General features: G+C 49.2%; 2 protein-coding genes across 2 annotated transcripts; one reads left to right on the top strand and one right to left on the bottom strand.

Moving 5' to 3' along the window:
* Positions 1-10,682, top strand: Avpr1b (arginine vasopressin receptor 1B). Its single transcript, XM_004862072.3, has 3 exons — positions 1-1,186; positions 4,734-5,087; positions 5,468-10,682. Exons 1-2 carry the CDS (start codon positions 247-249, stop codon positions 5,054-5,056), a joined length of 1,263 nt encoding a protein of 420 aa, XP_004862129.2. The 5' UTR covers positions 1-246; the 3' UTR covers positions 5,057-5,087; positions 5,468-10,682.
* Positions 10,566-26,445, bottom strand: Rhex (regulator of hemoglobinization and erythroid cell expansion). Its single transcript, XM_087193999.1, has 7 exons — positions 26,197-26,445; positions 23,883-23,973; positions 14,498-14,626; positions 14,249-14,349; positions 13,111-13,254; positions 11,604-11,683; positions 10,566-11,083 (listed from the first exon to the last, which is right to left on the bottom strand). Exons 3-7 carry the CDS (start codon positions 14,506-14,508, stop codon positions 10,883-10,885), a joined length of 537 nt encoding a protein of 178 aa, XP_087050125.1. The 5' UTR covers positions 14,509-14,626; positions 23,883-23,973; positions 26,197-26,445; the 3' UTR covers positions 10,566-10,882.
* Between the last annotated feature and the right edge of the window lie 1,385 nt (positions 26,446-27,830).

Raw genomic sequence — 27,830 nt, 5'->3', positions numbered from 1 at the left:
TGTCCCCGGGGCTCCTCCCCCCTCCCGCTCCCGGGGTTGCCCGCTTCTGTCTGGCTCCGTCTTCTCCCTCCTGCCCCATTCATCCCCTCCCCTCCTCGCCGTCCCTGTCCTTCCGAACCACTCCACGTGTTCCCGAGCCTTTTTCCTCTCCGTGTCACATCTCTCTCTGCACACAGCCTTTCAGCTCCACTTGCATCCACACCTCTCCACCCTCCTTCCTCTCCTCCCTCCCAGCAAACCTTCACCATGAATTCTCGGCCTGCCTGGGCGGCCGCTCCCACCCCACAGGGCACCCTCTCTGCCCTCAATGCCACCGCACCCTGGCTCGGCCGGGATGAAGAGCTGGCCAGGGTGGAGGTTGGCGTCCTGGCCACAGTCCTGGTGCTGGCCGCGGGGGGCAACCTGGCCGTGCTGCTGGTCCTGGGCCGGCCGGGCCTGAAGAGCTCCTGCGTGCACCTGTTCATGCTGCACCTGGCCCTGACCGACCTGGCTGTGGCCCTCTTCCAGGTGCTACCCCAGCTGCTCTGGGACCTCACCTACCGATTCCAGGGCCCCGACGTCCTCTGCCGGGCCATCAAATACCTACAGGTGCTCAGCATGTTTGCCTCCACCTACATGCTGCTGGCCATGACCCTGGACCGATACCTGGCCATCTGTCACCCCCTGCGCAGCCTCCAGCAGCCCAGCCAGTCCACCTACCTGCTCATCGCTGCCCCCTGGCTGCTGGCCGCCATCCTCAGCCTCCCTCAAGTCTTCATTTTCTCCTTGCGGGAGGTGATCCAGGGCTCCGGGGTGCTGGACTGCTGGGCTGACTTCCGCTTCCCCTGGGGGCCCCGGGCCTACATCACCTGGACCACCGTGGCCATCTTTGTCCTGCCCGTGGCCATGCTCACCGCCTGCTACAGCCTGATCTGCCGTGAGATCTGTAAGAACCTGAAAGCCAAGACGAAGGCGGGGAGGGTGGAAAGGAGCAGCCGGAGGACGTGGGGCAAGGCCTTACCCTCGGCCCCAGCAGCAGCCACTCAGGGGCGGCTGTCCCGCGTCAGCAGCACGGGCACCGTCTCTCGGGCCAAGATCCGCACCGTGAGGATGACCTTCGTCATCGTGCTGGCCTACGTCGCTTGCTGGGCGCCGTTCTTCAGTGTCCAGATGTGGTCTGTGTGGGACGAGAATGCCCCGGATGAAGGCAAGTGTGTGGCCTGTGTGGGGTGAGGGGGAGAAAAGACAGGGAAGTCAGGGTTAGGGTTTCAGCAGGAGCTACCATGCCTCCTCCCTTGGCTAGGCCAGTGACAAACGAGTGGAGCAGTGAGGGAATGGGCACTTGGGGCCGGGGATTTAGCTCAGTGGTTTTGCCACCTGGTGCTTACTTGTCTTAGTTCATTTTCTGTTGCTGTAACAGAATATCCGAGACTGGGTGATTTATAAAGAAAAAAATTTATTTCTTACTGTTCTGGAGGCCAGGAGGCCCAAGGTCAAGGGGCTGCAGCTGGTGAGTGTCTTCTTGCTGGACAGGGCTCTCCGCAGAGTCCCGGGGTGGTGCAGGGCATCACGTGGAGGAGGGAATCATGAGAGATGGCCAGATTTGCCTTTAGAACAAAACTCATTGCTCCGCGGTTACCTGTTCTGGAGGGCACAGCCCCATGACTTGGTCACCTCCCGAGGTACCCCCGAAGGCCCACGGTGACCTTGGGGGTTGTGTTTCCAGCACATTAACTCGGGAGACAAACATTCAAACCAAAGTGCTGTCCCATGTCAGAAGGGAGTTGCAGCTTTCACCTGGCCCATCGGTGCTGTGCATCTTCCTGTGAAATGTCCTGAGCTTTCAGTTCTGGCGACCTGTGTGACAGTTTTAAAGTACCGCGCGACACTGGTGCAGTGGCAGGTTTGCCCAAGCAACTTCCAGTTTGCTAGAATTGGGATCAAAGGGTGGCAGAACCAAGAGGGATTTTCAAACCCTGTGGTCCAGAATGACAGTCTGTGGCCCAGGAATGGATTCTGTTGGCACTCTCCCGGCTTCACCAGGACATGCTCAACGGTCACTACCGATCTGCCCACTCCAGCCCCTTCGTTGGATCAGTGAGGAAACAGGCTCAGAGAGGGCCATGACTTGCCTGAGGCCACACAGCTGGGGAATGGCAAAATGCAGAGTAGAGTCCAGGTCTTCTGTCTCCTTGTCTTTTCCCTCAGCCCCACGTCCTGCCCAGAACCCTGGTTCTGAAAGTTGCTCTCCAAGGAGAGGGGCCTTCCTCCCGCACAAGATTGCAGTCTGGTTGGCATGTGTGCTGCCTTGGGGGAGGCTGGTCAGGCTTCCTCCCTGGAAGTGTCCTGAGAACTCGCTGCCCAGCAGGGTGAAGCTACCAATTCCTACCAGTGGGCAGGAAGCTGTCCCCTCCTCTTAAGTTTTTGTTTTTAAATCGTTTTGTTCATCCCACAACACACTCAAGCCAAACACTTTGCTTTTCTGGAGAGATGGAACAGAGAAAGGCTATTTTTGAGTTTACCACAGTCATGCAGGAAAGATGAAAAAATAATGCCAACCTAGGATGGTCCCGTTGTCTCTTCTTAATCACTCTTTGACATCAGTTTGGGGAAGAGGCTATTTGCAAATTATTTTGTAAGCAATGAACATATTAAATCCAAATAAGCATATGGCATCTCCCAGTGCGAAGCACAGCGAGACCTCATCCTTCCTCGATGTGGCCTTCTCTGTTGTACATCTGAGAACTCACAGAGGCAAAGCAACTGGTCCAAAAATGCCACTGCTGGGGGCGAGGGAGTCGGGCCTTGAAGTGAGTCCCTATCTGTGCCATACTTACCTCCCCCAATCACCGCTTAGTGGCACCAGGCAGGGGGGTCATTGCCCTTTATTGAGGAACCCACAGGAGATAAGGATCTTGATGCTCAGCTAGGGCAGGCTCCCTGCTTCCACTGCAAGCCTATCCCGAGCACCTCACCTGCACAGTGATTTACCACTTACTGATCGCATCTTTGGGCTGAAATTCACTAGTTTAAACCTACATGTAGGTGGACTGAGCTCTCGTCCCCAGCATGCCGGCCTCCTGGCCCAAGTCTTTGGTTTGAGTCTAGAGTCTGTGTCCCTGCCCTCTCCTTGCCCCCACTGTCAGCTGTGTTTCTGCCTGGACTGGCACAGCAGATCTTCCCTCCAGGGCTGAGAAGTGGAGCTGAGATGACGCTGCTGCTCCCTCGTGGCAGTCTGCAGCCCCTGCACTGGCCCTGGCTCAGAGGGCCAAACTAACCAGTGCTTCCTAAGCAGAGGATCTTGTTGCCAGCCCAGGTGCTTTGCCTTCTCGTGCCCGTGACTCATGCCTCTTGCCCTGTGTCTTTCCTTCTCTTCATTCCTAGGAATGGAACTGTCTGCCCTAACAGTACTGGGGGAGGCCGGCCTTGAAGGAAGGAAGGAAGGAAGGCAGATTCTTGAGAAGCAGGTGGTCTCAGGACTCTTAGCAAGTATCTTGGTGTTTACCGAGCCTATAGCAGAACAAGGAGTTGGAGCTGGCGGGTGTGTGCGTGTGTGTGTGCGTGCATGTGTGTGTGTGTGTGTGTGTGTGTGTGTGTGACCTGAGGTGGGGGAAACTGCCTGAGGCTTGTTTTGCTTTAAGTCCTGCGTTAGGACCCTGGGTAGCATTCCTTGAGCACACCTATGGGAGGTGTGCATGAGGATGGTTCACCTGTGGGCACACGAGCCTGGCCTTTGACTTTGCCAGCTGGGTTCTCTGCAGGACCTGTCTCAGAGCTGGAGACCTTGGTCTGAAGGCAGTTCCTGTCCACTGCCCTGTAACAACTGGAGGGTCACCCCTAAGCTTTCTTCCAGTCTGGCATTGCTTCCAGAGATTCTGAAGCCCCTCTGCAGAGCACACTAACTCAGTGAGCCACCTGCACCACAGCTGTCAACAGGGTGACCCAGCAGGAGGACGGGCCCATCCCAGCAGCCTTCCTGTTGGCAAGAGCAGTTTCAGTTCATCTCCAGAAAGAAGACAGTGTCTGGAGGGAATCTTATCAGGGTTCTGGCTGCCCAGGAGAGAAATTTGTCCTTCCCTGCAACACAGAGCAGCACTGGCCTGGCCTGGGACGCTCGGATGCCCTGTACTGAGAATCTGTCCCTCTGGCGCTTGGAGATGACGGTGGAGCAACCTGCAGAGCAGTCATGCTCCACTGACTGCCCACTAGGTCCCCAGTCCAGGTCCCCAGCCCAGAGCCAGTGCTCACACGTGTTCAGTGACAGCAACAGGATGGGAGGATTGCCCCCAAAGACGAGGGAGGACAGAATCCAGACTGTAACACGAAGCCTCGATCTGTGACATGGGTGAGGACGGGGCCCAAGGGACCAGATCTTGGTTACTTTTCCTGAGTGTTTTATAGACATGCCTCACCCTAGGTCTATATCTGTTAGGGGATTCACGGTCTAGATTCTAGTACAAAACCAGTTTCCCCTATGTGGGCTGGTTCTAGCCCTGAGAATGTGTAACCTCAATTCAACTGGAACAAATTTCAGCTCCTCCCCTCCCTTCCCCGTAGTTACAGCATGAAAACAAACCAAAAATTCGGGAAGGTGAAACTCTCGAGTCAGGGACCAGGTTCGAGCCACAGCTGCAGTGCTCTCCGATTATAAGTAAAGCCCTTTGCTTCTGTGGGACTCAGTGTCCTCGCCTGTCCTGTGAGTGATGCCTCTCTCCCGGGCCATCCTGAGGCTTCCTGTGCTTCTCTCTTGCCAGATTCCACCAATGTGGCTTTCACCATCTCCATGCTTCTGGGCAACCTCAGCAGCTGCTGCAACCCCTGGATCTACATGTGTTTCAACAGCCACCTGCTGCCACGGTCCCTGGGCCGCCTGGCCTGCTGCAGGGCTGCCCGGCCCCAGCTTCGCAGACAGCTCTCCAATGGCAGCCTGTCCAGCCGCCGCTTTACACTGCTGACCCGCTCCAGCTGCCCGCCCACCCTCAGCCCCAGCCTGGGTGGGAGGCCTGGGCCTGCGGGGTCACTGAAGGACTTAGAGCGGGAAGGTGACGAAGCCCCCACTGAGACCAGCACCTTTTAGAGAGGACCCCGGAGTCTGGCTCTGCCCCACGGTGAGTGGAGGTGTCTGTCTTTCCTGGGCACTGGTGTGGGGCTGGGAGGTCAGGGCTGGTGTGAAAGAGCCGAGTTTGAGACAGGGCGAAGGGGTCGCAGTGGTTGTCCCTGCCTTTGGTGCCACAGCTGCTCCTAGTGTGAAGACTGAGGGTCGGGAGGGTCAAACAGCCCAGCTCCCTGGTCCTGAGAACACACCCACCTGGTAGGCATGGTGCCCCGGATGGGGGGCAGGCTTGCAAAGGCACTTGGGTTACCCCAGATCAGTGTCGGGAGCCCAGAAGCCGGTCTCATGCCTTGGCCACCTGTCCCCTCTCTAAAAAATTGAACCCAGAGCCTTCACCTTGAGCTACATTCCAAGTTCCTGTTTTTCTTTAAACAGGGTCTCATTGAGTTGCTAAGTTTCCTGGACTGGGTCCAGACTTGGGATCCCGCTGGCCTCAGCCTCTTGGAGTGAGACAGCATGCACAGCTGAAGGAGGAGCGTTTAATGAGGAAGAGCGCGTGGATAGGGGCCGCCCCTGCTCCAGCTGCTTGTCTCCGGAAGGAGATGGCCTGGCGGAGACGCAGACTCAGCCCAGCACCTGGTACCTGGCAGGAAGTCCACAGACTGCGGTTCTTCTTCTCCATGCCACCCGTCACAGGCTGGGTGGCAGGGATAAGTGATTCTCGTCCGCAGTGGTATCGCCCACCGGGGATGGGTATGGGAAGAAAGAGGTAGAAATGGTCCCAGTACCTCTGAGACCAGGGATAAGCCTGGAGGTGGCAGGGGCTCAAGGGCCCCGAACTGTGCCTTCCTCTGGGGCTGCTGGACAGAGAAGACACCCTTGAGAAGCAATGACCTTGGCTCGGTGTCCCAAGGCTCCGTGGAGTTTTCACTGTGAGTTGGCCCGGCCCTGGGCCTGAGGCAGGAGCCCGGGGTTTGCCCCTCAGCTCTGCCTTGGGGAGAAACTCTTTCTCAGCTCTAGCCTTCTGTGATTTTGCAAAATGGAAAATCATATTCAAGTGGAGAAACACAGAGGGTGTTCTAACCCACAAGCTCAGAAGAATTGCTGAATTTTTATGACAGTGACATTTATACCCTTTCATTCAGTTCTGGCGACTGAGGGGCTGGCCACTGCCCTGCTGTCCACTTCCACCCTCGGCTCTGTGGTGCCAGCTCCTCCTCCAAGGGCGGAGAGACAGCAGAGTGCTGTGGAACTGGGGCTTTGTTCTCCTCTCCTCATCATGTCCAGGGAACTTAGGCCACGGGGTGCTTCCCTGCCCCGGCCTTCGTGGTGGCAAGAGCAGCTGCCAGAAGCGGGGGAGGACTGGCTCGAACGTCAGGAAGAACTGTGGCTGTAAGTGTGGTTTGTTGCCCCAAGCTCTAGCAGGTGTACACAGTTGCTCACCTAGCCAAGGGCTCCTGAGGGCCCGGCTCTCTCTGCCCCACCCCAGGGAAGCCTTGACATGTGACGGTGGCTTGGCGCTCACTCTTCTTTAGGAGGCAACTCAACTCTAGGTTTCCTTGAAAGAAAAGCACCTGAGCCGAGTGTTGCGAGTGAGCAAAACATCCTGAGCCTGCAGCGCTGAGAGCTGGCGCGTGGGACACAGCCCCTACTGGGCAGATTCAGGTGACAGGAGGACCCAGTCTCCCCTTCCTTGGGCCTGGCGTCCCCGACACCCAGCCACTGTCCCCCGTTCACCGCCAGGCGGAGTGGGGGTCAGAATGGCTTTTTACATTGTTTGGTGTAGGCCAGCAACTTCCCAGAAGGCTCTGTCTGTGTTTTGTGTGTAAATAGGCATTTTTCTCTATGAAGGGTCTATAGGTTCAGCCCAGGCAGCAGCAGTTTGCTCCTGGGTCAGGAACCCAGAGATGTGGTTGAAATCGATCAATGAAAGTCTTTAACATCCAGGAAATCTGCGGGCTTATTTGTTTCCTAAGGGCAGCGGTAGTGCGTTGTACAAGATAAATTGTGATCTTCTTGAGGAAGGGGTAGGGTGAGACCACTTCCCCAGAGCCCGTGTCCAGCTCAAATGGGAAAGACAGAGGGGCCTTGAGTTTGCCCTGGAGCCACAAGGTGGCAGTGTGGGGCTGAAAGTGCCCACACCATCAGCCTGGGGTGGGCTGGGTGGCTTTGGGTAAGAATCAGGAGGAAGCCCCTTCTCCAGCCAACACTGCTGAGATTCAGTGTGTACACTTCACCTCTCCTGCAGGCCCGAAGCCTTTCCCTTAAAGAGTCTCAGTCCTTCATTTGACACAGTTCCCCTGAGATACCCAGACACCTGCTCCCTTCCCTTGAAGCACACAGAAGCTAGTGCACTTCGCATGGACAGAGAAAAAGAGGTATCTACAGCAGAATGAAGGCTGAGTATAGAAATTCCAGCCTCAAAGGCAGTGAGACTTCAGTGTGAGTCTCAAAAAGCCAGATGAATCACTTACTTTTCGGTGTCCTGGTTTAGAGGTAGAGGGAATATATCTTTTGAGACCCCTCTGAGCCCAGTGATCCATCCTGATCCCAGGAGCAAAATGAACCTAAAATACCCCCTCACCACCTAAGTAGGTCTGGGTGGCTAATGAGACAGAATTGTGCTGCAGCCCCCATGGTGGGCATTTCAATGCTTGTTCTTTTTAGGAATTCACTAAAGACAAGTCACATTCATTGTGGTCTAGAGTCCCGGCTCACTGATGGCAGGTAATCAACTGTCTATTGGATGCCGGTAGCAAATTAGTTTCCATCTTATTATCAGGTAATTTTGGGAAGATTTCCATCCAGTCCTCACCCCTGGAGGAACTTAGAGTGGATCAGCATAGTGGTTCCCTGGAGGAACCAATGATAAGTAACATGGGAGAACATAACCTCATCAAACTGGAAACTGTTCCTCAAAGGGAGATTATGTATCCAGGCAACTATTCAGAGATTTATGCAGCCAACCCTCTAAGTGCATGGAAATATGAGGAATGCAGGGCATTTTATTGCAGCAAGCTGGCTGGAGATGGCTTCAAAGATTACAGTGGTCTTCCCTATTCATAGTTCATAAATTTTAAATTGCTCACCTTTCTGAATAGTGTGATAAAACCCTGCACCATCCTGCTCTCTCCTGTCTGCAACATGAATCATGTTTTTGTCCAGTGTATGCGTGCTATATATGCTACCCACCCAGTAGTCACTCAGTAGCTGCCCTGGTTATCAGATTAACTGTCACAGTGTCACATGCATGAGAGAGAGAGAGACCTTAGCCACATAACTTACTATAGTACATTGTTAATATTGTTCAATTTAATTAATGATTCCTATTGTTAATCTCTTAATATGGCTGATTTATAAATTGAACTTTCTCATAGGTATATATGTATGTATAGGAAAAACAGTACACACAGGCTTTGGTACTGTCCATAGTTTTAGACAGGGAGTCGTGGAAGTGTCTTCCACAGATAATGGGAACTACTGTTGTTTAAATTTTTAGCTAGCCCCCATCAAAAGCTTACAAGCTCAAAACCCTTAGGAGGCAAAATCAGTTCCCCTTTTACTGATCACAGCATCTGAGGAGTCATCTACACCTTGGAACCTCAAAATTGTGTGAGTCATTTGGTCAAGTCACATTTTCAATTTGATTTTTAAACAGTGCTCTCCAAGAGTGCCTGCACCTGATAAGCAGTTAGGGTGGCTGCTAGTGCTGCCCTCCGTGGTGGGTTTGCTGTAAAATGCTATCATCCGGGACCTTACTCAGATGGTCTGTGGCATCCTACAGCCCCAGACTCGCTGCCATCCTCTCCCTGCTCCTGAGCACCGGCATGCCCTGAGCCCAGGCAGACTTTTCTGCACACTGTTCACGCCAGGACAGCCCTCACGTGCTCCCGGGAGCCCGCACTGTGGCAGACCTGTTCACTTTCCTTCTGCTTTTTGTCAGTTGACTTTCCACCCTCCTTTCTACACCAAGGTTAGAAATAACCTCTGTCTGGGATGTTCTCTGAATAGGTCTGCCTCATCATTTCCCCAGATCTAACCCTGTCATTTCCTGCTGTTAATCCCCCCATTACATGCTGTTCTGCATATGTTCTCCAGTTCTTTCCCGTCCCCCAACTAGGTCAAAAGCGTCCTAACTGCACCCTGATGATCTCTGATGGCCAAGTGTTCTCATCATGCTTTCACTCGCCTCTCGGCCCCCGGGCCTGGCCCTGGGTCCGCTCCAGCTGTCCCCTCGCCTCATGTGCAGCAGCTATGGCAATGTCCCTACACTGTCTCTCTCGGCGGCCCGTATGGAACTTGTTGCACCTTTTCAGCACACTCTTGAATGTTTTTTAGCCTTTTAAAAGAGATCAATAGGAAGTAGAATTTAATTTCTTGCTGCAAAGACAGCGTTATTATTATTGATGTTTACTCCTCATTCTGCCTCTCTGATCAGTAGAATCTCTTTTTCTCCATTAAGCAAAACTTTCAAGGAAGGAATTAACAATGGTAGGTGAAAGGTGGTGGTGGTGGTGAGAATTTTCCAGATCCTGAAATCCATACCAGAGCCACCACTACAGACCCTCCTGGGGGAGGAGACTGGGAAGCTGAAGGCCACCAGCGGCTCACAGCCCCAGGACACAGATGTCATCTATAGCCAGCTCTGGGGCACAGCCGTGGAGCTCTCTATGACCTGAACACCATGGGTCTGGATTGGATTTGGCCAAGAGTATTCCTGAGATTTCATTTTTTGGGGTGCGGTTGCTTAGTCATGGTCTTACTTTGCTATTGGAAAAAATGTGCATCCAATCACTGCTTACTATGCATTATCAATATTTTAAGTTCCTGTAGCTTTCTAGGGCTAGGATATCTGCAGTGAACAATTTATCCTCCTTTCAGTAATGATGGCTCTTGATTATTTATTTTTATTTGTTTTTGAGATGGGAGTCTCACTATGTTGCCCAGGCTGGTCTCAAACTCTAGGATCCAAGTGATCCTCCTACCTCAGCTTTCTGCATAGCTGGGATTATAAATGTGGACCCCTGTGCCCGGCTTGCTGTTTAATGCACTGATAAGAACTTCTAAACAAGCAATGTTGGACAATAAGCCAACAGCAGGGTTGTGGACAGTCTTACTTCGTTCCTGTTTTAATGGGACTGTGTCTAGGATCTTACACTTAAATATCATGTTATCTGCTGATTTGGAGTAAACAATTCTTAATCAAGTCAAGAAGGACCTTCTTATTCATAATTGGTTTAAAAAACCCCAGGAATTAATATTGAATTTTATTGTATTAAATTTTGAAAGATTTTCCTTGGAATAACCAATTGTGATACCAGCTGATACTGACTAGGATTCTCTTTGTCATTTTTGCTTATAAAAAAAAATCAGCAAACTCAAAGACTGATTGATGGTAGGCTTTATAAGTGAATTACTTGAAATTGTGAAGGCAAAGCAGGATTATTCAGCAAAAATACAACACTGATAAAAGGGCCAAAGTGCAGGATTAGGCAAGAGGAGAAGAGGAACCAGTATTGCAACTCTACTTAAAATCTTTAAGAAAATTATTTATTGCAAATAATTAAAGAACTCAAAAAGAAGTCATTTAACCTTAAGATCACCAAATAGAACTTCACTGGAGCTGATTAAAACTTTTTAGAAGACCTCACCACTTTCTCTCTGGTTGTATGTCAATGTTTTTAAACTTTACTTGGAAGTTCTTCCTAACATCTGATCTGGATCCTTCTTGTTGGGACCTAGACCTATTTTTCCCCTATACTTTGTTTTTTTAATTTAAAGGAATTCTCATACAAAATAAATGCAAGAATCAATAGAGAATTGTACCTTATTTTTTAAGAACCCTAGAATTCATATAACCACTTGAGAATATTCCACCGGCTCGGAGACAGCAGGGTTCGAAAATGCCCAGAAACTGTGCTTGTGGCTTTGTGGATTGACATTGACGTAATCCGTGGCTTCCTTCATGTTCTCATAATCCAGGGCAGGTTCCCTGCTTCGTCCTCCAGGGGTTGAGAAGACCACTTGTGTGTAATTCACATCATTGATGACCTGGGAAGAAAGCAGAGCCATGTGGGGAAAGGTGTGCACCGTGCTCGGAAGAGGGGAGACCCCAGGACTGAGCTCTAGCTAGAGAGCCTCACCCAGGCTCGGTGGGAAGGACAGGGACCCAGGGGCTGTGTCTGAGAGCAAGTCCAAGGCTCTCCTGCGAATGGCCGCGTCCCACCTTCTGCAGGGAACGGGTTTCAGGATGAGCGGTTGGGATGCAGCAGATGAGAAGGAAGATGCAGAGACTCGAAGTCGGGGTGGGATCCAGTGCAGATTTGGGCCTTGTGACTGGGGTCTGGGGAAGGGGCCTTCTCGTTAGCGCATTCACTTTCACGGTCTGCTCAGACTGGCTCTGCTTAGGTGGTCCACACTGATATGGGACACCCTCACCCGAGAGGCTGGAAGCCGGGCCAGGCCCTCCTTTGCTGTTCCCAGTAACATAGCCGGGGTGGCTTGAGTTCCCTGTTTTACGGCAGGGACCCCAGGCTGCACGTGGAGGCTGGGATCACCTGATTGTCCTTACCTGGCCGGTGGGAGGTGCGCTGTCTGTGCCGTCCGAGCTGTCTGTGCCTTCCGAGCTATCCAAGGATGTGCCGCTCTCACCTGGAGAGAACATGGAAATGGCTCTTCTTCCAAAGCAAGCCAGAGGGTGTTGAGACAGGGTGGAGGGAGTGGGAGGGAGGATAAAGTGACAGAGGCAGAGCCAGCAATTCAGAGAGAAGCAGGAGGAGAGATACAGAGATGCGGAAAGAGAAAGAAGAGAAAACAGAGCAGAGAAAGGGCGGTGGGCAAGGGAGCCTGTGACATTAGGCAGGGACATGTACAAGAATCCAACACCGCTGCTTCCCCCAGCTCCATCTAAAACGAATACAAACACAACAGACTTTACTGTGCTGGGGAAGTGGGGCAGGAGCAGCAAGCAGGCACAAGCTGAGGCAGTGTGGCCCAGCATCAACCGCTCTGGCCCTGCAAGTCCCAGGCACAGGTTCCCGTCTACAGCTGTCACTAGCTGCAGGCAGCTCACATCTCTCTTTGTGGCCTGACTTGTGTCCTCTGTAAAGCAAGGGGGTTGAGCAGTGATGGCTGAGGGCCCTGCTAGCTGAACGTCTCTGGTTGTGGCCAGGCTCCGGTGAAGCTCTGTGGCCAGGGGTCAGAAGGAGGCCAGTGCCTTCTCCGGGCTGAGAAACACTGGAGGGCTGTAAGCTGCCCTCGCTGGTTACCACAGACTCTGAGGCCTTATCTCAGCCAAAAAGATAAAATCAGCAGGATGGAGAAAAAGCAAATCAGTCAATCAGAGATAAACCAGCGGAAAAAGTGGTCTTGGGCGAGGGCACCCGCTGTAAGCAGCAGTTTCAATAGCGAGCCCTTGGTTCTCCCAAACCTTGAGATAGAAAACAAGGCTGAGGATGTAGCTCAGTGGGAGAGAGCATTCCCAGCATGCTCGAGGCCCTAGGTTTGGTCACCAGCACTTCAGGGGCAGGGGTGGGAAAGACCTAAGGTGTGTGGACAAAACCAGAAGAGTGGAGTTTCTTGCAACAGGGAATAGAGAGGGAACCATCACTAGGACACATATTTATGCAAATGGCCAGGTCCCCGAGCAGGTCTCAGACCATGAGGAGGTTCCCGTGGAGGAGCTAGGTCCAGAACCAGCCATCCACTGGTCAGATAGGTGGTAGGTGCCTTGCAGGAGCCATGGTGGGGCAGGGAGGGGTGGTTAAAGTCCTAGCTCCACCCTTAGCAGGAGGAGCGGAAGATATCACAGCAAGGAGGAGCAGGGTCTGAGACCCTTGCAATCGCTCACTCAGGGGCAGTTCCAGGAAGGAACCCAGACCCACGCAAACCCAGGGGTCTTCTCCACACACAGGATGACGACCTTCCGGGAAAGGCAGTCTGGCGAGGCCTGGACTCCCCGAGTGTGAGGACCCTGGCTGGAGATCTGCTCAGCAAAGACGGCCCTAGGCTGCTGTGCGGAGGCTCCCAACAGGGCGCCATAAGCTTCAGGACAAGGCCCCGCCCCGCCACTGACTCACGCCCGTAACGCGGAACGGACACGCGGGTGCTTCTCTCTATCCAAGTCTCCGTGGTCTCCTTGGCGGCTGGCGGGGGCTGGTGGACAGAGCGAGAGCCCCGGGCCTCCAGCCTGACCTCTTTGAGCATCCGTTCACTCTGCCGGGCTGGAGCAGAGAGGGCAAGGTCACAGGTGGTCACAGCTGCTGGGTTAGGCCCCCCTCCGAAATCAAAGGCCTTCTGAACCCACCCTCCATCCATCGCCATAGCTTCCAAGGGAGCCTTTCAAATCTCAGCTCTGCTGTGCTCCAACCTTGTGGTGTCTCCTTTCCTCGCTCGAGAAAGCCTGACTAGCTTCTGAGCCCCTCCGTGTGACCTCATGCCCTCTCCTCTCTGGCGGCCCCTGCTGCTCCTGGCCCCAGCCATCAGCCTCTTGGTCCCTGCTCACTGCCCAGCTCACTCCTGCTTCTGCCTTTGCAGTGCGGCTCTCTCCTCACTTCCTGCAAGCTCCTGCTCAGATGCCAGCGCCTCAGGGACATATCTGATCGTCTGGCTTTGTGTTTCCTCCCTGGCACTCACAACCTAACATACATGTGTGTCACTTGCTATTATCTTGCTCGTCCAGTGGAATAGAAGTTCCACAGGGCAGGAATCTCTGGTTTATTTCCTGTCACGTAGCCTGGGCCTGGCTGGTGCCTGAGATTTCAATAAATGTGTCAAAGGAATGAATGAATGGATGGATGAGCAAAGGAACGGAAAGGGCTTCTTCTACTGGATGTTTACTGAAAACATCATCATGCCTAATCCCTTGACGTGGCGCAGCCAAAGCAGCGCCATTTTCCTAATTGGAATGCTTTCCCAGGACAGAGCTTTGGCGCCATAAATCAGCCCAGGAAGCTCAACAAATCTCCCAGAATTTCCTTCTGTTGCAACTCAAGGCCATTCTTCACCATCAGCCCTTTGGGCTGAGAAAGAAAACGAATCAAGGCCAGCTGAAGGAGCCCCTCCACACCGGCACTGCGGTTAACGGTGAGGTTAGAGCTTTGATTACCCAGTGACAGGGGAGGGAGGACAGTGGCACTCAGGGTCTCCAAGGGGGCGTCATCTACTGCAGGCTGGGGGATGGCCGTGAGGGTGACCAGGAGGGGGCCAGGCCCTTACCAATGTGCCGGCTGAGCAGGAAACCAGTCACAATGAGGAGGCAGGCCTGCAGGAGGAGGGACACCGCTGCCATCACTAGGCCGTGCCAGAGCTCCATTGCTCTGTTGGGAAAGGAGAAGCCTCAAAGCCCAAGTGCAAAAGCGTTAACACAACTGCAAATCCACCCCCCAGCCAGAGGCTCACGGCTGGCGTTGCTGTGTGCCTCAGGGCAAATCCCACTGGCTCTCTGGACAACCCTGGGCCCCTCACCCTGTCAACATGCTGAGCTTCCGACTATGCAGCCGCCAGTTGGAGCGGGGTTCAGCCTCTTTCAGTGGCAGCAGGCAGGGGTCTGGGAGGAACCACAGAGAGGGCTGCCAATGGGGTCCTCCTGGGCACCTGCAGGGGGAAGGTGACGGATAAGTACTCTGCACCCAAATTCGGCTGCTCGAGGTTCATCTGCTTTCCTCTCCCCAGATTTCCGATCCCGAGGGTATAAAACAGGCAGCGACAAGGTCACTACCTAACAGCCAGCGGATACTCCGTGTCAGCTACGGTGGCCATGGGCCCCACGTGCCCTCCATCTTCCCAATTTGGATGACAGTTCCGGGAGCGGGGTATAACTGCCTCCTTTTAGAACAAAAACAGGAGCCTCAGAGGTGAGTGACAATGACACTGAGGCCACATGGCTGGCAAACGGGCAGGCCTGGCTTGGAGCGCGAGGTCCAAAGCCCACACGCTCTCAACCATTGATCTCACCCCAGGGGAGCATCACTGGTGTCTACATACTCAAGCTCCTACTGGAGCATGGAGCACGGTGCAGATTCTCTGAAAAGCTCAGGTCTTAACTGCACACACACACACACACACACACACACACACACACTCACCCCACACAGCCTCCATGAGCTTAGGACATCGGATGCTCCTACCCCCTTACAAAGTATTTATTTAAAAAATCGGTGCATGGGCTCCATCGACCAGTGGGTGAATGTGGAGTTTTCTATAAGGTGAGATGGCAGTCAGTGGGCAGAGACAGTGGGGACCCACCCACCTCCCTCCTGCTGCAGACCAGGAACCTAAACACTTGGCTGCCATGAACGCTTCTTTTCCCAATCAGGGCTTCCGAGTGTGAAGGGAAATGTGAGGCAGCCTGGAAACTGTGTGTTTAATTTTAGTTCTCACACAGGCTCCTTAGCATCAAAACTTGGACCAAATAAGTCAAACTAGAGAGAAGGGAAGGTAATAGTGAGGAAGGGTCAGCTGGATGTTTCCAGGGAGAAGATAGCTCGATCTCCCCACACCTTTCACTCGACTAACAGGTATTCCTGGGGCACGCCTTCCTTTGGAAGGAAGGCAAAAGCTTCGAGCAGAGCATGCCCACCCTGTCCAGCCTGCGGACTTAGGCCTCCCTTTCTTATGTGATCAGTTGGAGACCCTTCTCCCTAAGCACCTACGCCCATCTGCCCATGTGTTTCATTCAGATGAACACAGTGCATCACCACCACCACCACCACCATTATCATCATCATCACTCCCAAAGAGTCCTATTTAATGTGATGTGTAAAAGTGGACCAGGATCCAGGCAGGGGTCCTTTGCTTTCTATAGATCCAGCACATGGGATGGGTGGAGAGGGGATAAAAAGCGAGAATGTCCTCGGTTGCAGAGTTTCCCTTCCTGTCTGTGATGGAGCCCTTCTGTGTCCCCCCAGCCCCACCACTGCAGTGCCAAGGGGCACCTCAAGGTCACCTGGGAGCCTCAGCGCCATGGGGCTTCCCCACCCCGCCTAGAGGAGACCCGGTCCTGCTCACTGCGCTGTGCAAAGGCCAAGAGGCTGCCTGGGGCTGGTGTCTCTGATCTCTAGTTTTCAAGGCTGATTATTTTCTGGCTAGGTCTTATTTCCAGGGAAAGAAAGTAGTTGTTTTACTATATTATGTAGGGAACAATGACAAGAAAAAAATAGTCTGTACCTGTTTCAGTACAGACACTGTTTGTGATTTGAGTATTTTCTATTTGCAGTGGCTTGAATCTACGGTCGCAGGAGCTGCAGATAGGGAGACTCTGTACTCCACTCCACTGGTGTTTCTCAGCACTGTCTGACCCGTGGCACCCTACAAGTCCTGGTCGCCTAGCACTGTTGTATTCCCACAGCACGTAGGGCATTCTGGAAACCCGCCAAGGTGACAGGTCAGCCTAACAACCAAGTAAATGACCCCACGTGTTTCTAAATGTCCCTTGAAGGAGAAAGCTTTCTCCCTTTTGAAAATCACTATGTGCAATAAATGTCCCATTATTTTAAAACTAGTATCTTATTTTGGCTACATCACCTAAACTTCCTCCCACCATTTTAGTACGAAGCTACATTTTACTGGCCAAATGATATACAGCAGCTAGGTCAAATGAGAGCAGTATATAGTGGTATAGTTAAAGAGACCTAAATGCAGATCCCAGTTCTGTCCCCTTCTAGATGTAAATCATGGAACTTCACAGCGCCTGCTTCCGTATCTGTAAAGTGGAGAGAAGGGTAATGTTGCCCTCACAGAGTTCTTGTGTGGCTCGAGATTTATTTGTAGACCTTTATACAATGCCAGGCACATGGGAAGCGCTTGATAATTATTAGGGACGATTCAACTCTAAAAATCCCCCACTGTGATGGTGAGCAGGGTACAGCTATGAAAAGTTAGCTTGTTGGGGAGACTGAGGGCGTAGCTCAGGGTAAAACCCTTGCCTGGCATGTGCAAAGCCCTGGGCTCAATTTCCGCACCGCCAAAAAAATGGGTTGTTCTATTTTAGGAGACGTGGACATTTGTTCCGAATATAGTTTGGAGATAACATCTAGAAGAGGAAGAGGGGGAAAATTATGACAGATAACCTTAATGAAGTGGCAAGTGCCCCCTAACTACCATGAACAGGCTGTCTGTCTCTTGAGGTCTAATTGCAGGCTGCTGAGGAGGCAGTCAGCAGGGACAGCTGCACACACACACACACACACACACACACACACACACACACCCACACACCCCCACACCCCAAGTGGGAAGTGAGCAGTGTCAGGTAATTATGTCAGGAAAAAGTCCCCGCCCACGTGAGAGTTTGTTATCCTCCTCCCACTGCAGAGCTGGGGACTGTCCTGCCGTCCTCACTGTGGACACCACGGCCCCTACTCTGCACTGAAAGCATCTTCTCCGTCTGCCTCACGCTCGTGGTTAAGGCTGGATTCTGTCGTATCGGTGTCCCTCTGCCCTCGGGAAGGGGCCTTCTCACGGCCCTCCCCGTGGTGCAGCCTAGTGTCAGAGGTGGAGTAAGAAGACGTTCCCTTCTCTGCCTGACACTCGTTTTCTCTGGATGGATGAATTCTACAAAGAACGGCTTAAAGTGGGATCAGCGTAGAGATGGATCCTATGGAAACTGTATGGATTAAACGAATCACAATCAATGTCGGTATCTGACTTTATCCATCTTTTAAAATTAATTTATTGTCTCTAAAGTTAGCTTTGGAAGAATAGCAAAAGACAGAACAGTCTGGTGGGGCTCAGCTTCTCTGGCTCTGCCATCTGCTAACAACGTGGCCTCGGACTCGGACGGCACACGTGCTCTCCAGGAAGTGGTGAATTAGGGAGCTTGACAATGTTCCTAAGGCTCTTTCTAGTCCCTAGTATTTTCTTCTTTAAATGTTGGGGCGGGGGGGGGGGAGGAAAAGAAAAACAAAAATGGGTGGAAGTGGAAGACTTCAGAGAAAACAACCTTCATGTCACTGTGTGGTATCACCAGTCTCTCTCACCCTCCACACTCCAATACTTTTCTCCCCTGTTTCATACCTAGTTTCAAATGACCAAGAAAAGCATGAATTGCAAATAAGTCAAAGTAGTGACCCAGGGAATTTAACCACAGAAACAGGAGAGAGAAAAAATTGTGAGACTACTAAGATTGATGAAATCTCAATACAAGGAATATTTTCCTTTTATAAATTAATATAAATTAACATATAATATAAATAATATAAATTATTATAGAATATAAATTAGCAAAAATTGATTTCACAAGGCTCAGAAAACAGAACCAAAATCAAACCAAATCAGAACAATGAGAATGAAGTTTGGTAAGAAATCTTTGCATGAGCCTATTTAACTTCTCAAAGCCCCAGTCTTCTTATATGTAAGATAGGAATTATTGGGCATGGTGGTACAGGCCTGTAATCCCAACACCCTGGCAGGCTGGGGCAGGAGGATTCCAAGTTCGAGCCCAGCCTGGGCAATTTAGCAATTCAGGATTAAATAAGGGAAAAATAAATGATACTTGCTTCTTCTTCTTCTTTTTTTTTTTTTTTTTTTTGCGGTACCAAGGATTGAACTCTCAGAACCTTGGGCTTGCCAGGCAGGCGAGGCACCACTGAGCTATACATCCCCAGCCCCAATACTTTCTTCTGAGGATGATAAAGTATGTAAAATAATTCTTATCACTTTGGAATGTAGTAATAAGCGTCGAGTAAATGATAGATATTATTATTTTAAAATTAAAAATGTATCAGAGTTGTCACCCCCAAAATCTGTTCTAAATGGTTTTACAAGTGAATTACTTCAAAATTTTAAGGAATAAATAATTCTTACAAAACATAAATGAAGTTAGGGCACAGAAAAACATGGGAAATTCTCCAGGTTCATCTCACTTATAAACACAGAGGTAAATATATGATCATATGAAGAAATTAGCCCAGGCATGTGGAAAAAATCAACTGTTACAAGAATGAAAGCCACCGCTGAGTATCCCCGCAACTCCACGCTTTATTCCTCTCACCCTAAGGGAGCGTGACCACCTTTCATAGGTGAGGGATGAGGCTCAGAGAGGCTGAGCAGTTGTCTCAGTCCCTGAGGGGGGAATCAGGTTTCAAAGGCTGTGTGAGCCAAAGCCCTCATCCCAACTGCTCCAGGCACCTGCCTCTTGAGTCCTATAAATATGACATCCATAGACCCAACGTAAAGGGCCCAGAAGGACTTGATAAATTCAAGCACTTATTTCTGATTAAATTAATAAAGTAAAAGCATGAGAATTATTTCTTACTGTAATAAAGAATATCCACCTTTCACCAATAAGTATCTTACTACATGGCAAAATACTTCAGTAGCTATCTGAGAGCCAGGATGTGTGATGTAACCACTTGAAGAAATGAGTCTGAGAAGTTCTAATTGCTAGAAGTTGGAGGTTCCTCCAACCTCCAATAATAACTGTAAGGGAACAGAATATTTATTAAATATGTTCTATGTGGCAGACACTTTTATATATAAAATATATATAAATATATATATATATATATTTTTTTTTTCCTTTTTCCAGTGCCTGGCATCAAACTCAGGACCTTGAACTTTCAAAGCAGGCACGGTGCCACTGAGCTAAATCCCTGGCCCTGCTTTTATATGTATTAACTCATCTAATGCTCACAACCCCTGAGAGGTTAATATTACCATTATGTCCACTATCAGAGGACAAAATGAATGCACAGAGAGGTTACCTTCCATGCTCAAGGTGTCAAAGAGAGGTGATGGGGCTTTGTGCCCAGGCAGGCTGGTGTGGATCCTGAGCTGTTATGCAATATGCTAAAGAATGAAGGTATAGTTTTTGGTGGGGGAAAATCAAATCCATCCTTACTTGAAAATTATGTGATTTTATACCTAAAAATTCTATTGGAAACTATTGGAATCAATGAGTCTGTTCAATAAGTCCCATGGATAAATAGTCTAAAATTTGAGTCCTTTTTTCTACTATACTAGCAATGATCAGAAAACAAAATGGTTTAAAAATCCCATGAGATTAGCACCCACCACAAGAAAAATATCTAAATAGTCTTAATTCCATGAAAATTATTCTGATGAAAATAACAAAAATTTACTGAGAGTCAAAAAAGACATACGATGCTTCAAATTGTGAAGCTATGACACTTTTAAAAATAACTTTCAAACTTAATTTATTGGTTCAATATAATTCCAATCAAAATTACAGGGGCTGGGGATGTAGCTCAGTGGTGTCACACCTGCCTGGCAAGTGCAAGGTCCTGAGTTCAATTCCTGGTACCAGAAAAAAAAATTACAGTGAGATTTTTTTAACTCAAAATTGTTCTAATTTTTTTGGGGGGGAGGAGAATAATAAAAATAAAGAAGCAAAAAGATGTTTGGAAAGGAATTGTGATGAGGTAGGTTCTTGACTAGAGCTTTTAAAGAATAGAGTGGGCTTTAAAATATGCCAGTGTGTACAATACACATATCACAAAGTGGTTCACAAGGGAGGTGAAAGGAAAAAAAAGCATTATTTAAGAAACGCTGCAAACAGGAGAATGGGTTAGCTTCCCATAAGGAAAGAGAAAATAACCTAGATGAAGACACTAGATAACAAAAGAAATTACAAAGGGATTTAGGAGGTAGATATTTTCAAATTGAGCCATTAAAATGACAAGGAAATGGAATTGGATATTCATAAATTTAATAATATTTATTAAATTTCAAAATAAATGAAAACTTTCTAGTTAATGTGCAAAAGAATACTTGAAAAAATAGATTGGCTCTAAAAATATTAGAGCTTCATATGTTAAACAAAATATAAAGGTGATCAGATAAAAAACCTGGAACAAGTTTGCCAAACCAAAATTTTGGAGTTTACATCTTTTTTTTAACATATGAGATGTGATAAAGAAAATATGGCCTGTGTTAAACTAAAACAAAATTTATTACAGTAAAAGGCACATTGTTACTAATCCCCCTCAAAAATACTCTCCCTCTCTTCGAACACACTTATCCCATCGCTCTGGCCACTTTCTGGAGGCAGCTCTCGGGGTGCTCTTTTGTGAGTGTTTATAGTTTTGCCGTCATGGCTGCCTCGATGTCTTAACTCATTTCAAACTCTACCTTTCCTGGTCATTTCCACTTTGGGGAAGAACTACAAGTCGTATGATGCAACATCCAGTGAATAAGGTGGATGTGGACACACTAACGTTTTTATGAGCTACCTTTCTGTTGGATGGCATTCAGCAGCAATATTAACTGTATTTTTTATTATACCCTGTAAAGACACAAGAAAGGGCTTCCAGAACCGCTTCACAAAGTGGCAAGAATGACAGAATAATTGTATTTGAAGTGAGGGGAAATATTTTCTCAAGGGATTAATGGCAATGTGTCTTTTACTGTGATAACTTTTAAAACATTTAAACAGTCACTGTATTTTCAATCACCGCTTGTATATTGTAAGAAAGCTGTAAACGGTAAATGGATAAAGGATATAGAACAGAAAATTTGTACACAGCCAAGAGTGGTACACATGCTATAATCCCAGCACTTGGGAGGCTGAGGTAGGAGGATTGCCATGAAATTGAGGCCAGTCTGGGCTACGCAGTGAGATCCTGTCTCAAAAATAAAAACAAAATCAAAACAAAACAAAACGAAAAGATGAAGAAAAGAAAATTTATAAACAACACAGAACAGGACCAAAGTTATTATTGCAAAAGAGTTCTATGCAGTCTCACTTATTAAAAATAAACAATGTAAAATTTAAAAATGAGAAACAGTCTAAAAAACAAAAGCTAAATAAATTGGACTTACAGCATCAAATTTAAAATTACATTTAGGAAGAATTCATGTAGAGAAACGAATCAGTATGCAGAAAGGTAGACTGCCCTTGCATTAGCAGCACATGACTATGCCCACCTCTGTAAAAACTACCTCATTTACCTGACCAGCTCACCAAATCCAGAAGAGCTCTTTAACAACAATTTTGTCTCTCAGATACAGACTTTCTTCACAGATACAAATTTATGGAAAACAAATTCGGGATGTTATTTAAATGTAGTTTGCTCATAGAGGAAAATGGCCAAAAAAATATGCCTAAGTGTTAGCAAAACTAGTTGTTAGGGTTGTAGATTATGTTTTATTTCAGTCTCTATACTTTCTGTGATTTTCAAAATTTTCAGGAATTAATATGCATTTTTTCCTATCAAGAAAAACAGTGGGGCCAGGGATTTAGCTCAGTGGTTCTGGTGCCTGCCTCGCAAGCACAAGGTCCCGAGTTCGATCGCTGGTACCGAAAAAAAAAAAAAGAAAAGAAAAGAAAAAAAGAAAAACTGTGTTCATTAATTAAAATGTTTTTGCCCTGATTGAATTTTGGGGTTTTTTGTTTTGCTTTTTTTTTTTTTTTTGGTGCTGAGACTTGAACACAGGGCTTTAAAGCATGTCCAGTGAGTTATTCCCCCAGCTCCTAAATTAATATTTTAATTAACAAAAAAAATATATATTGTTTTTATATACGCGTTTTTGAAATTTTATATAATATATATGTAAATGGCTACATCTAGCTAATTAATAGATGCATTACTTCACATACTTTAATTTTTGTGCTGAAAACACTTAAAATTTATTCTCTTGCCAGGCATGGTGACGCACACCTGTGATCCCAGCACTTGGGAAGCTGAGGCAGGAGGATCGCAGTGAGTCCAAGGCCAGCCTGAACTACATAGTGAGACCCTGTCTCAAAAAACAAACAAAATTTACTCTCTTCGTAATGTTCAATAATACCATACGTTGTATTAACTATACTCAAGGCAAGTTTTAGACATTTAATCAAGCCTGGATTTCCTGCTGTAGGTTAGCCTGACACCTAGTTCATCTGGTGAATTTGAACTCCCCGTGTTAACAGAACACTGAGGCAGCCCCCTGAGTGTCAGCGTCTCAGCTGATCCAGTACTTAGTGAGGGGTCCACGCGCACCGTTGCGGGTGAAACACTCGGATGACATGAAGAAAGGGGCACGTCTGTGCTTTCCAGAGCTCGTGCTGTTCTTGGAAGATTGAAATGTGAACATGTGCAGAATGAAGAAGCAGAGAAGAAGCCCAGGCAAAGAACCCGGTGAGGGAGAGGGGAGACGAACACCACAGCTCAGGGCACAGCTGACCCTGGCAGAGGAGCACAGCCTTAGAGGAACTGGCATTCTCAACAAAGTGTGGCTTAGATTGCACCTTGTGCAGATAAGACAAAGTGAGAAGCTGTCAGGTCTGCAAAGCGACCTCCTGGCAGGAAGTACAGGAGAGCAGCCAGGAGCAGGACCTGGTGATCAGGATTTGGGACTTCGGCTCCAGCCTTCCTAGCTGTAAGGTGTTTACCCCTCCAGCCTCAGCATTTACATCCATGAAATAAGGATGGACCTTTCTTTTTTTAAACCATGTGAGTGTTTTCTATGCATGCAAATTGTGAAAAACATTTTGCCTGAATTCTCTTATTTAAGCCTCCAAATAACAGCCTCCAGAGGTGGACATTACTATTCTCCACATTAGAGACAAAGCTGGGCTCCAGTGCCCCCCATGAGGAACAGAAATCCAGCCCGGGGTGGGGGAGTTGGCGGAGACTTCAGCGTGCCACATGGAGAGCGCATGGTGCTCAGAGGGATGAGCCGCAGGTGGAGCCAAGGGTCCAGCCCTGCGCTGGATCCATAGCAGCTCGGGCACATCTCCAAGGGGGGTGCACGTAGCCCAGTGCACAGTTATGGGGTCTGAGACGACCCTAGCCCTTACCAGCATGTGCACTCAGAGGGGACAGAGGTAATGGAAGTACTCAGCTAGGGCAGGGAGGCACAGGGTCTACCAGATGCCATGGGGAAGGGGGTGGCAGAAGTTAGGGGTCACCTTTGTGCTGGGTGTCAGAGAAATCTTCTCTGGATTCTCCCTGGCTCTGGCCACCATGTCAGGGGCCTTACCCCAGGTGATGAGGAAACATCTGGAAAACGAAATGAGAACAAGATGAGCTTCCCCATTTGGCAGCTTTATAAACCAGTCATGCTGGGCACCAAGCCCCAGTTTCCCTGTCTATAAAATGGGGGTGAGATGGGCTAAACAGATTTAGTTCTGACATTTCACTGTTCTAGAATTCCACGGGTCCAAAATGAACATAAAGGATGAGACTTCAATTACCCAGAAAAGGCAACTTTGAGTCTCAGCAAGGCAAGCCACATCCCTAGTCATGCTTATGTCTTGATGCAGTTTCTTTAGGAGAAAAATAAGCCACCCAGCATTTCTCATCAGTAAGTTTTGTTTTTTGTTTTTTGGTACTGGGGATCAAACTTGGGACCTTGTGCTTGCGAGGTAGGCAGTGGAACCACTGAGCTAAATCCCCAGCCCCTCTCATTAGTAAGTTTTGGGAAAGCATTTTGGCCAGAAATTCCTTGAGCTGAATGCAAGTTAACTGTGAGACTAAATCAGCAAGGGTACGAAGAATGGCAGGCACCGGGGGCAGAATGTATGGATTCATCGTGCTACTTCCAGGTGAAACTGGAGACTTGTGGGAGACAGCAAAATAGTTATTAGCCATTTCCTAGATTGGTCCACTACATTTCAGAGATCAGCCGACTCATTTCAGGGACACTAAGCACCTTCTACAGATCATGCTCAGTTTGTGAGTTCTTTGGTGGCTTGTCCATATGTTATAGCCCGTAACTCCTAACAGACTTTTGGACATTCTGTATAGGAGGAAGCTGGCTAGAACTCTGAGCAAGTGTCAATTGGATCAATTCTTACCTAAGAAACACTGCTTGACCTGGGAGAGCCACTCAATACTTAATAATTGGGGGGTCGAATGTCCCCCTCACGGGGCCATCAAGAAGGTTACAGGGACCACAGAATGTTCTAGCACCTTCCCTGCCTTGTTGTTGGATGCAGGGCTGTGCTGGTTGCTGGGTTTGCAGCCTGGCATGGCCCTGTGTTCACAAGGGCCCCGTGGCTGCCTCGATACTTTCTGGTTATTCTCAATAATTTTTGTACATGGGAGCCCAGACTTTCATTTTGGGCTGAGTCTCTCTAGCTGTGCAGCCAGTCCTGCTCAAGGGCTCGCACTGGTGGAATCGCCAGCACTCAGTGAGGCCCACACACTGGGCACAAGGAGCAAGGCTGGCCAGTCAGCAAGCCTTGGTCTGGGCCTCCGAGTTGAGCACTGTGCTGTCTGAGCCCCTCCCAGGCTGGGAGATAGGGAGAAAGGGCTGGTCTCAGGCTGCTCTTCTGTGCTAGTGTCCTCTGAAGAGCTTCCTCTTGTGGACTCGGTCAAGTCACTTAACACTTGGCAGCCTCAGTTTCCCCAGTGTAAACAAAAGCCAGTCATTGCCCCAACTTACTTAGGTGTGAAGATCAAATGAGTCCATCTAAGCAAAGCTCCCGGGACAGTGTGCGGCACAGCCAGCTTCGTTTCCAGGGGAAATGTTCCCCTGTGCTGGTGCTATTTCCTTGCCTGGACGTGTGCATGGCTTTTCTCTTGGACAGGATTCAGTTTCTGACTTTTCATGCATCACATTTAAAACTCCTGGGTCTTATCCTTCCTGCCTTTTGTGGCTCAGAACAAATCTTAAGGAAAACCTTCCTATGGGGAGACTTTCTCCAGGATCTGGTTTCCAGTTGACTTAAAAAGTAACAGCTACTGGCCCAGGGATTTAGCTCAGTGGTTCTGCCACCTGCCTCGAAAGCACAAGGACCTGAGTTCAATCCCCTTTACCAAAAAAAAAAAGTAACTGCAGCTACTGATCAAGGGCTGTCCTGGCACCATGGGTATGTGTCTGAATCCTTGTAGCAACCCTGTAAGGTAGGTGTTCTTATACCCGTTTTTATAGATGAGGAAACTGAGGCACAATACAGTTCAGCAGAGTGGGAATTTGAAACCATGTTTTTTGGGATGCGAAATCCATGCACCTTCTAGCTGGAGCCTTGAGGGCCACTGCTGCTTATGCAGGCAGATCTCAGATCTCGGAAACACAAGATTAATGTCTGCAAAGTCAGACTGCTGAATCTCAGGCTCCCTCCGAGCTCACTGCAAACTGAATCGCATATCCTGAAATCTTGACAGAAAGGGAGAATCCTGTCTGAAACTTCTACACATCCATACCCACAAAAGCACATGCTTCAAATTAGCTTAAAATCCCAGCTTCTTAGCCAGTACTAAAACACCCCACCTACTCACCTCTGGGGCCATGGGCAAGGTCTGAGCCCAGCCTGTGTTTCAGCGAAGTCTTGATGGAAACCTCCCCCTGCAGCCCCACCAGGACCCTCCTCTGCTGCTGAAGTCACCGATGTTTCATCATTTCCAACAGGGCGGTGCAGTGTGGCCCTCTGGAGTCAGATAGCGATCTCAGCTGAAAGGAGCAGGCCAAGGGCAGATAAAACCGCCAGTGCAGCTTGTGCAGATGGGACAGATCCCCAGTCCTCACTCTCTGTGTGTGCACATGTTTAAGTACAGCAAATGCACAGGAGGAGGAGTCCAGAGGCCCAGGTACAAGTCCCAGCTCTGGGACTGTCTTGATACTGGAGTTCACTTCCATGGACGGGCTGGACAGCTTCTCTGTAGAAAGCAGGCAAATCTCTAGCTACTAGCCAAGACCGCTCGGACTCGGCTGTCTCTGAATCTATGCATGATGTAGCTGGAGGCTGAGTGCGTGTGCAATGCAGAGCCAGATGAGGATAATTTTTCAAGAATGACTTTGCCATTAAGCCTCAAATGGATGAACGGAAAATGGCTTCTAGTTTATTCGACATTGTCAGCAGAGGAAGGAAGGTTGGTTTTAGGTTCTTTGGGAATCTCCAGCTAAACCCTCAAGTGGGAAAGCTACTTCTTGGGCTGAGTCCTCTACAGGGTTTTCAGCCCCATCGATTACTGCAGCCCCAGGACCCTGTCCCTGGCTGCAGTTTTCTGTCCTTCACGTGGCCTATGTTAAGAATGTGGAGCCCTGGGCCGGGGATTTAGCTCAGTGGCACTACGCCTGCCTTGCAAGTTCAAGGTCCTGAGTTCAAACTCCGGTACAAAAAAACAAAAGAATGTGGAGCCCTCGCAGAGCACAGTGGTGCTGCCTGTAATCCAAGCACCTCGTGAGGAGGAGACTTTTATCCTTGAGACCTTGAGAACTCAGGAGAACACAGGGTGATTTCCTCCACCCCAGACTCAGCCAAGAGCTCCACCTTGAGCTCCAGTTAACTTGTGGAAACAAAGTCAAGATTCTTGGCTTGCTCTTCCCATGACCCAGGGCCAGCGACCTGACTGTGTGACAGATGCACTGGTCTCCTCTTCCCGTGACCACCATGCGACCAGAACCTGCTGTGACACTGCTCAGAGCTCACACTGTGGGGTCTTTGAACATATTTTATATATTTCAGCTCCTCCACATATGATTTTAGAGCTCCTCACTTGACTGGGGACTACAAGGGGGCATGCCACCCCGTGTGCTAAGTGATGGTGTCGGGCACAGCCACCAGCTTTGTCAGAAGCCAGTAAAGGCATCACAGTTTGGCAGAAAGTCCCCTTGGATCTGAGGCATTTGTCCTCTCTGGACCACATTTCCCTTGTGCATTATTATAAGGAATTTTATTTATTTGTTGATGCTTGGATGAAACCCAGGACCCTGCACATGCTACGCCCATGTGCTACTGCAGAGCTACACACGCAACCATCTGTTGGGCTCTAAAATCCCATGGTTTTGTGCCGTCCACTACCCTGCCTTAAACAGCAGCTTTCGAGTCATTGGGACCTGTGTCTTTTCTGCATCCCTGTTGCCCGGTGCTGTGCATAGCTAATAGGTGCTCAGCACACACGTGTGGTGTGGA

This window comes from Heterocephalus glaber, unplaced genomic scaffold, assembly GCF_053883595.1.
Source record: "Heterocephalus glaber isolate CG9 unplaced genomic scaffold, H.glaber_assembly_v1.0 deba00001600, whole genome shotgun sequence".
In the NCBI taxonomy this organism is placed as follows: domain Eukaryota; kingdom Metazoa; phylum Chordata; class Mammalia; order Rodentia; family Bathyergidae; genus Heterocephalus; species Heterocephalus glaber.
Note: the sequence above shows the minus strand (reverse complement) of the source record. Positions and strands in the feature narration are given on the sequence as shown.

Excerpts from the sequence above, each read along its gene's own strand:
- Avpr1b (XM_004862072.3), top strand. The coding sequence starts at position 247 with ATGAATTCTCGGCCTGCCTGGGCGGCCGCTCCCACCCCACAGGGCACC. Across the intron at positions 1,187-4,733 it reads CGAGAATGCCCCGGATGAAG|ATTCCACCAATGTGGCTTTC; the intron begins GCAAGTGTGTGG and ends CTCTCTTGCCAG.
- Rhex (XM_087193999.1), bottom strand. Across the intron at positions 13,255-14,248 it reads CCTGCTCAGCCGGCACATTG|CCCGGCAGAGTGAACGGATG; the intron begins GTAAGGGCCTGG and ends TCTCTGCTCCAG. Across the intron at positions 11,684-13,110 it reads GTCCGTTCCGCGTTACGGGC|GTGAGAGCGGCACATCCTTG; the intron begins GTGAGTCAGTGG and ends TGTTCTCTCCAG.